This window comes from Pristis pectinata, chromosome 21, assembly GCF_009764475.1.
Source record: "Pristis pectinata isolate sPriPec2 chromosome 21, sPriPec2.1.pri, whole genome shotgun sequence".
NCBI lineage: Eukaryota > Metazoa > Chordata > Chondrichthyes > Rhinopristiformes > Pristidae > Pristis > Pristis pectinata.
The window spans coordinates 32,349,184-32,363,345 of record NC_067425.1 but is presented as its reverse complement, the minus strand read 5'-3'; the positions used below and the strand labels follow the sequence as shown (position 1 = coordinate 32,363,345).

Here is a 14,162-nt window from a genome sequence, read left to right as displayed (position 1 = left end):
CTTTATTTAACACCAGAACCACCAATGTCATTGACTTTTAACTACCTCCCCTGTGGAGGAGCAACTGGGGATGGACAAAAATATCAGTGGTGCTCACAACTTTTAAAAGCAAGAGGTTCCACTTTATAACTGTTCACTTTTTGAACTTGTTGATTGCTGCTAGTTTGATTAGGAGAGAATTCATGATGGGATATGTAAGAAATACTATAGACAGACATCTGTCAAGCATAACATAACAACTACTGTTTATCAGTGCTGGGTGTCTCTGTATTTGATCCTGGCTTTCACCCCTCAAACTAATGGCCATGTACACGCAGCACAAAATTGCTGCTAATTATCAGAGGAAACAATTATCAGAGAAGTGGAGAAATGCCACTCATGCAGCGCACTGTTCTACTCACGGTGTCAAAGTATCGGAGCTATCCATCCATGATCTGCAGTTAACCATGAAGTACCTTCCTCAATGATCCTTCATACTGCTGCTGCTGGGAATGGAGAGTGCTTTTTCAAATTCCTTCACTTTTTGGTATATAGGCACTGATGGCAAGGACAACATTTATTGCCCATTCCAATGATGGTGAGCTGCCACCTTTGACTACTCCAGTCCTTCTGGTGAAGGTACTCCCACAAAGAGATTTCAGGGATTTGGACCTGACGATGATGAAGGATCAATGATATCATTGACGTGGAAGGGAATATGCAGGTGGTGGTGTTCCTGTGTGACTGCTGCCCTTGTTCTCCTTAGTGATAGAGGTCACAGGCTTGGGAGGTGCTGTTGGAGTAGCCTAGGTGAGTAACTGCAGTGCATTTTGTAGTTAGTACATACTGTAGCCATTGTGTGTTGGAGGGACTAAATATTTAGGGTAATGGGATCTCAGTCAAGCAGGCCACTTTGGAGAAAGTGACATTAAGGTGAAAGATCAGCCATCATGTCGTTGAGTGGCAAAGCAGGCATGAGGACAAATGGCCAGCTCCTGCTTGTTTTTCTTATGTCCTGGATGACGTCAAACTTCAGGAATGCCGCTGGAGTAGGGCTCATCCGAGCAAATAGCAAATATACTATCATACTCCTGCCACCTGTCAAAGTTTTGATGTTAGGAGGTGAGTCAGTCACCCCAGGGTAACTCTGGGAGTGAATCTGCTTCTGTAGCCAGAGTGTTTGTGCAGCTGGGCCAGTGGAGCTTCTGGTAAGAGGTGACCTCCAGGATGTTGATGAATCTGTTTCTGAAGATGGTCGATGGCTGGAATCCTTGTGGCAAGAATTGCTACCAAACGGCCAGTGTCTAAATGTCATCTCGGTCTTGTTGCATGTGGGTATAAACAGCTTCAAATGGAATTGAATGTTTTGCAGTAATCAGCAAACATCCCCACATCTGACCTTATGATGTTAGAAAGGTCATTGATGAAGCTGCTGAATGCGATTGGGCCTAGGACACTGGTATTGGTTTATTATTGTCACTTGTACCGAGGAACAGTGAAAAACTTGTCCTGCATACCAATCGTACAGGTCAATGCATTACACAGTGCATTTATGCCCTGAGCAATCCTGATTCATCCCCAGTAACCTCTGTGAGATGTAACTCCAACCATTGGAATGTTTTCTCCTGGATACCCATTGACTGCAGTCTTATTGATTACCACAGATGGGCAATCACTCTCACCTCCTCTCTGGAATTCATCTCTTTGGTCCATGTCTGAACACACTATCAGCATCACCTTCCATCACTTTGATGATTGGGTAGTGATTACCAGGATTAGAATTGTCTTGCTTTTTTGTGAACAGGAAAAACTGGGCAATTTTTTACATTGTCAGGTGGATGTCATCATTGCAATTGTACTGGATCAGCTTGGGTGGTTTAGGAGATCTTTAGGCCTGTAGCGGGGATATTGCCTGGTGCCATAGCCTTCGCCGTATCCAGTGCTCTCAACTGTTTTTTGACGTCGCTGCAGTGAAGTGAATTGGCCGAAAACTGGGTTCTGTGATGCTGAACTCAGGAAGAATCTGAGATGGGCCTGATGTGGTTGGACGTCATCTCACCAATAGATTATCTGGTAACTCACCTTAAGCTTGCTGTATTTGACTTCATAGTATTTGGTCGTTAAAAAACTAATTGTAAATCACTTTGGTGAATCCCAAAGTTGGGGTAAAATGCTACATTAAATGCAAGTGTTTCCCTGGATCATCTGGCTGGACATGGTTTCATCCTCTTCAATAGCACTCACTTGTTGGATGGGATATTCTTGTATCTTCATTCTGTGGTATCTTCGGTCAGTCCTGTTCCTCATTCAGCCAGAACTATTTATGATTAGGGTGGCAGAACTGGAGAGCTTTAATCTGATCCATTGGTCAAGGGATCACTTAGCTCTACCTCTTGCATGCTGTTTTGCATTGCGTATAATTATGTGCAGCTTCACCAGGTTAGCATCTGATTTTTAGGTGGCCCAAGTGCTGTTTGTGGCATGCCCTTCAGCACTTCTCATTGATCCTCTGGCTTGATTGTAAGTGAAGAATGAGCGATGTGCTGGGCCATGTCGTTGCATGTTGTGCTGAATGTGTTGCTGCTACTGGTCCACAACACCACTGGGATCCCCAGTTTAGAGCTGCCAGATTTGCTTTGAATCTGTCCAATTTAGCAAGACTAGGGCTACCCAATATGATGGAAAGTGGTCTCAATGGTGAGGGCTTTGATTCCATGAGGACGATGCAATGGTCACTTCCACCAAGGTTGTCATGGATAGATGCATCTGCCACAAGTAGGCTGGTGAAGAAAAGGTTTATCACCCATGTTGCTTCACTCGTACTGTCACAGACCCAGTCTGGCAACCATGCCTCCCAGGACCCAGGGAGCCTGGTCTGTGGTGATGCTACCAAGCCTTTCATGTTGACAGATATTGGTTCCCACCCAGACTACATTATGTTCTCCAGAGGACATGGGTTTCTGTGACTTCGCTACTTTCAGTGCTTCTTAGAAGTGCTGTTCATCATGGAGGGTCAGTGTTTCATTAGTTGAAGGAGTAGGTTCCTTTGCCTGTGTTTGACCTGATGCCGTGAGGCTTCATGGGGTCAGAAATCAATATTTAGGACTTGGCAATTCAGGATCCCCAGAAGTATCATTGGATGTCTGGATAACCAGAGGAAACACTTGCATTTAATATAGCATTTTACCCCAACTTTGGGATTCACCAAAGTGATTTACAATTAGTTTTTTAACGACCAAATACTATGAAGTCAAATGCAGCATAGTTTGAGCAGATCAGGGTCCAACAAGCTTAAGGTGAGTTACCAGATAATCTATTGGTGAGAGAACTCTTTGTTAACATGTCATAGTGTTAAACCAGGCCAGAACTTGCACAGTGAATGGCAGGGCTCTAGGGAGTGGTGCTGAACAGAGAGACCCAAGGGTACAAGTACATAGTTCCCTGAAAGTGGCAACAGAGGTAGACAAAGTGTTGAAGGCATATGGCACACTTGCCTTCAGCTGAGACACTGAGCATAAGAGTTGGGACAACATGTTACTGTTGTACGAATTAGGTCACACTTGGAGTATTGCGTGCAGTTCTGATCACCACAGTATAGGAAGGATGTGATTAAGCTGGAGAGGGTGCAGAAAAGATTCACAGTGATATTGCTTGGTTTGGAGAGCTTGAGTTATCAGGAGAGATTGGATAGGCTGGGTCTGTTTTCCCTGGAGTGAAGGAGGCTGAGAGGTGACATGGTAGAGGTATATAAAATTATGAGAGGCAGAGATAGAGTAGCTAGCCAGTGTGTGTTTCCCATGGGTAGGGGAGTCTAAAACCAGAGGGCATAGGTTTAAGGTGAGGGGGAAGATATTTAAAAGGGATCTGAGAGGTAAATTTCCACACAGTGTTTGGTGTCTGGAATGAGCTGTCAGAGGAGGTGGTGGAGGCAGGAACAGTAACAACTTTTAAGAGACATCTAAACGGGTACTTGAATGAGCAGGGCATAGAGGAATACAGAATTAATGCAGGCAAGTGGGATTATATAGATAGGCATAATGGCCAACATTGATGTGGTGGGCCGAAGGACCTGTTCCTATGCTGGACAACTCTATGACTCTAATAGTGCTGTGGGACCTTTTATATTGCTCTGCAGAGATGGACAGATCATTGATATAACATTTTGTCTTGAAACTAAAGCTGGATTCACATCATTAATTCAGTGAGGTAATATGCCTTCAGGAGTTCTTAGTTAGATCTAGGTCAATGTTGCACAATATTTGTGAATCATTTCTGAAGGCAACTCACATGAATTCTGTTTTATTTTAGCCTTATTTTAGCAGATATTGATATTTTAGTCACGTTTGTCAAGACACAAATGCTAGTGTTTATTAATGACCTAGTTTCAGTTTAGGATACTATCACATGGTAACAATGATTCCTTCCTTTAAAATGCTGAGAAGTATGATACGATTTTGAATTTGACATCATAATTTGCTGAGAATCATTTTTAGCCTTTGTTACCTCTGGAGACTCAGTAACAGAAGAATATATCCAAACATCATCTCATCATTGCTTCATCATTTTATACATTTATTCATGCTCTAAAACAATGCAAATGGATCCCTGTCTTCCCCACCCCATCCAGCCAAATCCTGTACTTGACATCAGTTTGTTTTGGTTTCTCAACACTTGTTAACCACAAAGCAATCACCATTGTCTGTAACAGTTTCAAACTAAATTACCCCTTCTCTTAAGCCTGGGTCCTGTCAGTTTACAGGATCTGCCACCAAGAGTTAACGTCCACCTAATATGCACACTGCTGCTATTGGCATTTAACTAAAATCGAACGTCTTGACCCAGAAAAGCCCCAGTAAACTTCAACGTCCAAAGGGCAGGATAAGGGCTTACTTTCAAACATGGAGCTGCTTCAACAGACCAAGCATTTCCCTTTTCCGGGATTTTGTGTAAATGGTGCTGCTTTAGGTACTGCAGCACCTGCTTGTCACATCTCTCCTACCAATCCTGTGGAAATTCCCAACAACAGCACCAATACCATTCCACAGAATAGCATAATATTAAGAAGCCCTTCAGCTATCCTGCAACATAATAAAATTGTTCAATTTTGGGAATAAGAGGAGATAGAGGGAATATTTTATGAATCTTAATTTGTCATCACCTCTCCCCATGCTTGCCATTTTCCACAACCTTTCAGCCTGCTGAGGCTCCAACAAGTGCCACTGCCCCATGAACAACCCCCATCTATCTTCCTAACCCTATTCTCCACCATGTGCTGCTTTAGGGAAGGCTGTGACAAGGTGGGTGCTGAAAAGCCCCACAATGTTTTATTCTTTGCTGGGACAACGCGTTAGAACTCTGCTTGACAGCAAATGAAGTCTTTGTTATTTATCCATTGCTGTTGATTTCAGATGATAACTTGGAGAGCGGGAGCAAGTTGCAGGCATCAGGTGGTTATTGAATCACTGAAGATACAAATCTGAATGATCGGGAATGTTCTCATAGCTGCCAAAGTGTGCTGGCAATGTATCCATTGCAAGATGGTGGCTGATGTTTAGTTAAATACAAGGTTTGCTCTGTGTTTATTTTGTAGTGGGTTGTCAAATTAAAAGCAAGTTGTTGCATTTTGGGTTGCTAGCTTGGAATGTTAAAAGTTTGACGTAGGAGGAAGTTCAGCTGGCCAGTGGAATCTCAGAACTACCGGGTTCTTGATATTGCACAGGTGTAGGTGTGTGAGAACCCAGCAAGAAAGATCCCATGGACCAGATGTTGCGTCATGTGGTATAGATAAAAGGACACGTTCTCCTGAGTAGGTGCTCACCAAGGTTGAAGACTGCAGATAAATAAAGAACTGGTGATATGGTACCATGTCTGGGTTTTAAAGAACAAATGGTTTGTGTGGGGCTTTCTCCTGGTTTCCTCCATATCCCCAAAGATGTGCTGGATGTTAAGCTAATGTTATCACATAGCGTAGGTGGATGGTGGTGGAGAGAATGGATTGTGGAGGAATGGGATTGCTCTGAGAGCTAGCATCGGCCTTGTGGAACGAATGGCAGCCTATGTCATGACGGAATATGAAAATGTTGCACTATCCTGCTGGTTAGAAGCACCCATACTAGGCAAACTGAATTCTTCAATGGTTTGGTCTGCACCCTGGTATGTAAAAACCATTTCTTTCTAAAAGTGTCGGACATCTGATCTGCCTGACGAAAAAGTAGAAGTGACAGCGTCAGGAATCTGTGGAATGGTTCTTAAAACAAATCTTACTGTGCTTGCTGAGTCTGCCTTCTGTTGCATGTACTTAAAATTATTCAGTTGGTAGTATCAGCAGCCCATCTATAACCTTTCTGCCTCTACAGGCCAGAAAACCCATCAGCAGAGCTGATTTATGTAAAGGGAGTTTGGGAGCAGGAGTAGGAGAGCAGTTGAAAACTGGTCAGGGAAGCTCAGCTGGGGTTTCAGAAGAAAAAATCACTGATGGGTAAATTTCATCACTTTGCACAGTAAGAGCTGGTTTTTAACATGGTGTATTTGCCTTATTTCATTTTATGCTGGAGGATGAATCATACTTTCCTATTTCAGACAGAGACTACAGTATTTCTGAATTGTTCACACAAGCTGAGTTCAGAGTCCATATTTCCTTTCAAAACTACTGATCTCCACCTCTGTCCCAACCTCAGCTCATCTGCTGCTGACATCTTCAGACTTTGTTATCGCCCCCCCCCCCCAGACTTGATTATTCCACTGCTCTCTTGGCCAGCCTCCTGCGATATAACTTCTGTAAATCTTAGCAGCGTAAAACTCTCTGCTGTACTCTTAGCTCACAACAACTCTCATTTGCCCGTCACTTCTGCGCTTGCTAATCCATGCTGACTCCTGGTCCAGCAACACTTCAATTTAATGCATGCGTAATTCTCAACCTGGCTTTCTAACCTACCCTGTCTCAGTGTTAGGCAACTTTCTCTGACTCCAATTCTGATCTCCATTTCACTGCTGTGCATTGCTCCACCATCTGTGATCATGATTTTAACTGCCTGAGCCCTGATATCTCTAATCCTCTGTTTCCCCTTTTAAGTTGGTCTTTTAAATCTCATCCTTCAACTAAGCTTTTGATTATGAGTCCTAATATTTCCTGGTTCAATATTATTGTTTTGACTTTGAATATATTAAATTCAGTTCTTGTTGTATGCTGATTTGCGATCCTCACGGCAAAAGGTCAGTTCCAGCTCCTATCTGAAACTATTTTGAACAAATATGTACATGTGCACATTGATTAATGAATCCCTGTCTGCATAAGTATGCTAATCAGTTTCCAAACCACTTGTGTCAAGTGGCTCCCTGCTGTGCACTGTTCTACTAGAGAGTGGCCTTTGTTTACACAGCCTGCACCTTGTAATTTCAAAAACCCTGCACTGCTCATCAGTTTCAGTGGAAGTAGTTTGTTAGCTAATATCATTTCCCCTTAGGCTGTTAAATGTTCTAATGTGTATATTTTAATGTATGTTAATGCTATTAGAGTGCTGTACAGCATATTTATGTTTTTCTGGTGGATGCACAGTGTTTTGGCATTTAGAGACCTTTCTTTGCCTTGTTTACCTTGAGCCTGAAAATTCGGGAAGTAATGAATATTCAAAACAAAAAGGAGGGTTAAATCCCACATTTCAATCTTCATCAGTCTTGCACCAAGAGAACAATAGTAACAAGGTAAATTGAAATTATTATGCTCAATATATTAACAAAAAAGTAGCAATGATTATACCCAATACTTTAACAAGGAAGGTAGTAGGTATGCCCGGTGTGGGGTTTATATATAGCAGTAATTATTCCCAAAACATCAATAATTATATCCAAAATAAATGGCAGCCTATGGTCCAATGCATTCAACCTCCTTTGGCTTTGGGTCCAAGTGCAGTGACGAGCAAGCCCAGAGTTAGTGATCCTGCATCAAATTGTCCTTACAACTGTCTGCAGTAATATCCACCTGTATTCCACTTGATACAACTCCAGAACCTGACTACTGTATCAGACCTCGCCACAGTACTCTCTCGCTCTGGGATACCATGTTTAGACCCTTCAGTTTTTGAACCAATCCCAGGCTTGTACAATAAGTGTTTGAGCAGCAATCTAATTACAGACAAAGCCATGCAACTGCCACATCGGCAACCAACAGGGTTGTCTTTCCTGATCCTGTTAACTTCAACTCCAGGAATCTTTAAGCAGCCCATTGATAGCTCAAGAGCAATTAAATAGCTTAGTGCAGTTGCATGTCACATAAAAGATGAGTCGATGCACCTGATTCCTATAGTTTGGGACTTTCAGACATTCTAATTATTTGCTGGATTGTTGAACTATATTACCACCTCAGGTATTGGTTTACTATTGTTACTTGTACCGAGGTACAGTGAACAATTTGTCTTGCATACCATTCATACAGATCAATTCATTACACGGTGCATTGAGGCAGTACAGGGTAAAAGCAACAACAGAATACAGAGTAAAGTGTCACAACTACAGGGAAGTGCATTGCAGGTAGACATTAAGGTGCAAGGTCATAACAAGGTAGATTGTGAGGTCAAGAGTTCATCTCATCGTATAAGGGAACCATTCAATAGTCTTGTCACTGTGGGATAGAAGCTGTCATTAAGCCTGATGGTACGTGCCCTCAGGCTCCTGTATCTTCTACCTGATGGGAGAGGAGAGAAGAGAGAATGACCTGGGTGGATGGGGTCTTTGATTATGCTGGCTGCTTCACCAAGGCAGCGAGAGGTATAAACAGAGTCCATGGAGGGGAGGTTGGTTTCTGTAATGCGCTGGGCTGTGTCCACAACTCTCTGCAGTTTCTTGCGGTCCCGGGCAGAGCAGTTGCCATACCAAGCCATGATGCATCCAGATATGGTGCATCAATAAAAATTGGTGAGTGTCAAAAGAAGCTGATATACTTAATTGAGGGTAATGCTGCTACTTCTCTCAGCTGGTGGAAATCCTACTATTAACTTGGTTGTAGGGGTCCAACCAAGAAACTGTGAAACTGTATCTGATCTCTTTTTATCTTGGAGAGACTGAATTTTGATGTTTGAAAATATAATCTCACAGAATAGATCCAAGATCAATGTTACACTGTTGTGGCTCAAGCAAACATATTCAACTGGTTGCAGGAGATTTCATTTCAAAAGTTGCAACATCTTTGAAAGAAAAATAGAAATTCAGATACAAAAAGAAAGTTTAACAAATAATCCCAATTTGTAGACATAACTTCCTTGAGTGCTCCTTTTTAGTTGTTTCCATCCTGTGGATGATTGTTCCTTTAGCCCTGTAAATCTTAACCCTGTGTCCTTCCATTTCAATGTTCCCTGAATCTCTCCAATTGGTGCAGTCACAGAAACAATCAGATTAGTTTCTCTGAAGGGTATGTCAATGCCTTGATAATTTAAAGCACTCTCTCATTCTCCCAGGTCACATTCACTCTTGTTCTGCTGTTTTCAAGTAACTTTGTTGTTTCCAAGATCCACCGATCAGTGCAAATTCACCCTGGATTTCCACATGCTGGTTACCTTGCACGTAACCAATCATATTTGTGTAACATTGGCACCCCGTTGTCGGGGTCACACGTCACCCTACACAAGCCACTCATTTCTGGGTGATCTTCCCAACGGGTCGAGTGAATTTGGAGACCTCAGTTTATCTTGTTGTCTTGATCCTAGCGTATCAGCACAGGTTATCATATGTGGTATTCTCAAAAAAAAAGTTCAAAGGCAAGGACACAGCATTCCTGCGAAAGTTGCCAATTACCCACCCTTAATTATGTTTTCCTGACATATTTCAGAATGTGTTTATGTATGCACCCACACATCTTCCAAGCTGCCAGAAAATAATCCTGGAACCCCTTTTGATAGTGTGATTTTCCAGTCTTTATTTTAAAATGTCCTCAACCATACTGTAAATACTTTTTTAGGAGCCCTTGGAGAACCTTGCTCTCTCCTGAAATGTTTTTAGGGCCCATCTATTAAACAATGAACAGACCTTTCCCCAAACAGCTTTGTATCACGGTAGTCAACATATGAATAATGCTGAAAACTCTGCCGGTTGTTTACTTTGAGCATTTTAATTCACCTGAAGCCTGCTGGTACACCAAATTTTGGTTGAGTCTTTGCACCCACCTACATTGCCAGGCATTACAGATTTCATGCTTTCTCCTATTGCAATGTCTGCATGAACAAAATGTGCCAGTCAGGTTGTACTAGAGCCTAAAGACTACACTGAATGGTGCTCACGGTGTGTATTTTACTACCTATTAATTTGTGTTTCCTTCTTCCCTCCCAGCTGTCATTAAAGTGCAGAGCGCCAGAGGTATCACAGTACGTCTACCAAGTCTATGACACCCTTCTGAAGAACTGAAGATCGGAACTAGCTCCCCAACCGTACTGGAAGTACCCATCTTAATGCACTCCTCTCAACAAATATCACTAGCAGTGCGTACTAGAAATGGATCATAAACAAAATCTACATTTGGTGTTTTTTTTTAATGGAAATGCACTGATGAAATGGTGAAACTTATAATTATATACATTCAATAGAAGGTGTCAACTATAGTCACTTTCAGTGCCGGCAGTTTGTGTTCTTTTGTTTGCTTTCTAAAAACAAAACCACTGTTCAGACCACTATCTCAAAGTGATATTATTCCTACAGATATGTTTGTTCTGTGCCAAGTTTGTTGTGTTTTATTAACTAATTTAGACCTGATGTATAATTGGACTAGGTGATTTAGCATCTGTGCTAATCTTCATGGGATGTGTCAAATATGGAGGATGGCCAAAATGTTGGGTGTGTCTTTGAAGCATTGGGCATGTCAAGGGAAAAGTACTGCAACTCGAAATAGTTAAACCCCTGCAGATACATTCCCCACAAGAGAATTTGTTTATTTAACCATGTTGTACTTAATCAAACCTGTACAAAATTTCCTTTCAAAGATGCTTACTTTTCTGATGCAAAAATCCTGCAGTTTCTTGAAGGATTTTGTACATGTGTACCACTTTTCGGTGCGAGTCACTCACATTAATCTGAGATGGATGGAGTCTTTTATTTTCGTCTGAACCTCACGTTTATCACTGAAACCAACTAATGTCTGACTTCTCCTGAAACTTGCCCAGCAGTAATGTTGTATAATGCTGAAACTTAAGGACCTTCCCACTTGGGAGGGAGGCCTACATCTCAAATGTCTCCCATTTTAAGTGTTTTCTTTACAGTAACATTTATTGTAAGCAGCATCCTAGATGGTGTCTGCATGGTCCTCTTATAAAACGCTCAACTTTGTAGATGTGTTTGTTGCAATTTTCCTGAAGCGCTTTTTTTTAATTCATCCCCATTTTCAATAAACTGTTTGACAAAATAATATCAGTGGTGTGGCTAATCAGATGCAAGGTGTCACTACACTGTATTTTGGTGGTGATGCATTGACTGATTGATTCTTGCTGTCCCTAAGCTTTTTTTTATAATAATAACTATCCATTACGCTATAACTCATTTTATGTTCATACTTGAACGTGAATAAAGTGGACTGAACTGTGCAAAGTGTCTTTGCTGACAATCCAAGAAGAATGGTAGTTCAGTGTTGTATTGGTGTGACTGAATGTTGTATCAGTATCAATTGGATTTTTACTTTGCTTTCATCAGTACGTTAGATGGATTGACATGTCTCTCTCTTCAGTGGTTAACTGGACAGCATGTCAAAAGTGAGGACCAGATTTAGCTTCAATGAATGTATTCCTTTTCAAGGTAATCTTCTATAGCACCGTTAGTCCTAAAAATCAGGGAGTTGTCTTTACGTGTCCATAATGTTGGTAATTTCAGAGGTTTTTTGTATTATGACGATTGTGCACAATGTGGTTTGAAGCAACTGTGATGGTTGTAATCTCTATCAATCACCAGTAGTGCATGTTTATTGCAATCTCAGCAGTGCAAGCATTTACCAAGCAATTAATTCAATAACGGGGAAACCACGTAAGGGAGAAGAACACAGATTCCTGTCCTAGAGCATTTTACCTTTTTCTGTGTATAAATATTTCACAAGGCTTTTGAACCATTCTTTTGTTTTATTTTTGGTGTGTCCTTGTAACCTGATTGATTCAGTTCTCCAGTGTATCAGATGGAACACTGACATGAATTCGGGGCTGAGAGTTATCACTTCATTCTCAGATGCTCAGCATTTTCTGTTTTTGTTTTATATTTCCAGCATCTGCAGTTTTTTTTTCATTTTCTCAGAGATGCTTGCTAATTTCTGGTGGTACATTGGAACACTTAACTTCAATGTGTAGAGGGCCTCTGATCTCCAGTGCAGTAATCTCCTGTTGTAGGAAGAGAGGGAAAGATACTGTCAGAGCAAATGTGGATTCTCAATGTGCTGGGTTAGCTGATCTCATCCAGGTATCAGTAGGTCATCAACTCCGCTGGGCTAGAGGAGTGAGCTGATGTACCAGGACTGCCACTGTAAATCACAGCTAGAAGGCTTGTGCCAGAAGAATGCATACAATGCTGTCAGTTGTGATGATGGTCAATTGTGTGTCTTCTAGCCTGCCAACACTCAGTCATCTAGAGAATAGGAACTGTGCCTTGCCAAGGAACCATACTCAGCTTAACTCTGTATATTCAGGAAAGAGGTGAATTGGATTGGTGCGTTTATGTGGTGGAAAAAAATTTTAGTATGTTGAGGTTTCTACATCACAGCCTTGAACAAATCCTTTGGTGTAGATACCTAGACTTGTTTTGATAGAACTAATAGGACTTTCAATAACGAACTACATATTTCACAATAAAGATTGTATCCAGTGGTTATAATTCAGTAATTTTGTATCTAGTAATCAAAGCATGGGAGCTCAAACCTCATCATGATACTTTTGAGATTGTGAATTTAACTTAGTAAAAAAAATCCCAGAAGCTAAAAGCTGGCATGTTTTAAGAAGGCATTAGGCCATTGGAATATTCTAAGAACTTCACAGGTTCACTAATATATCGTCTGGAAGGAAACCTGGCTCCTTAACAACTCTGACCTTTACATGACTAAAACATAGCAAGCAGTAAACCACTTCAAAAAGAATATTCTTATCTAATAGTGGGAATTCCAATGAAAGCAATTTTTTCTTGCATGATCAGACAGTTGCAGCTGACTCTATGCTGACCCTTTATTGCCAATGTGCTGCTGCTCTATGTATGCAAATACATAAGCTGCAGTCTAAAACAGTTGATGTGGACCCTGTATTAAAAGTGGTTTCCTCAATATTTTATTTTGTGTATAGCAGTTGTCAGTGTTTCCTGGGGTGGGGGGTGGGGGGGGGGGGTGGAATATTGAGTTGATTAGAAATTCACAGTTCCACATTATGATAAAAAGGGATTGCAACAAGGTTCTCTCAGACTCAGGTCAATTAGGCCATGTTGGTACACATCTTAAGGATAATTGTGGAACCACTATCCCCCAAGGTTCAGGGAAGGTTTCCTGCAGGATTCCTAACGGGAATGATGAGCAGCTCAAGATTAACACATTTTAGACTTGTTAACAGCTACAGGATTGGAATTCAGATGAAAGGTGGTTGTGTACAAATTTACTTTTGAACAATGGTGGTTGTTCTGATAGAATAAAAATCATTGCTAGATTAGTTGGGTTGCTACACTTAGGGAACTGAAGGATACTCTGACCCCGTCACTTCCATCCCTGAGAAGCTGGTATACTTAAGATACTTCATTCCATTCTCAATGCATTCCAAGTATTGTATTACTTGTCTACTGTACTGATGTGTGAAATTTCATTTTCCAAATTTAATATTCCACTGTTAACATGCTCTTGTGGCTCATTATTCTGATTTCTGATAAATTGATAAATAAAATGCTTCTTTGAATGTTACCAGATTTAGTAAAAGTTGGTACATGCATATGTGTCCATTAAAATCTGGCTTCCCTTGAAGTGTTTTTGCTCTCTTTGTCAGCTATTAAGAGTCTTATGTTCATACACAATATGCAGTTAGGTCATTGAAATTATTCCGAAGAGCATAAAGTGTGAGTCCGGGGATTTGTTTAACATTTTATTGTGCATGGAATTTTTTTTTCAGCTTTCGGCACCTTAGTGACAGAACCATGGATTAAACTGCATGCGAAGAAATTGTCATTTATACGGTGCTGGATCATGTCTCTTGATTAAT

The 14,162-nt window shown here is 41.1% G+C and overlaps 1 protein-coding gene across 3 annotated transcripts in view; it reads left to right on the top strand.

Moving 5' to 3' along the window:
• ap2b1 (adaptor related protein complex 2 subunit beta 1) overlaps nt 1–13,927 on the top strand; it is a 209,460-nt gene extending 195,533 nt beyond the window's left edge. For all 3 annotated transcript variants that reach the window (XM_052035359.1, XM_052035361.1, XM_052035360.1), the window contains one exon: nt 10,297–13,927. In XM_052035359.1, coding sequence (XP_051891319.1) covers nt 10,297–10,371 — 75 coding nt within the window. In that variant the 3' untranslated portion in view covers nt 10,372–13,927. The remainder of the gene's footprint in view (nt 1–10,296) is intronic.
• Nucleotides 13,928–14,162: the final 235 nt, after the last annotated feature.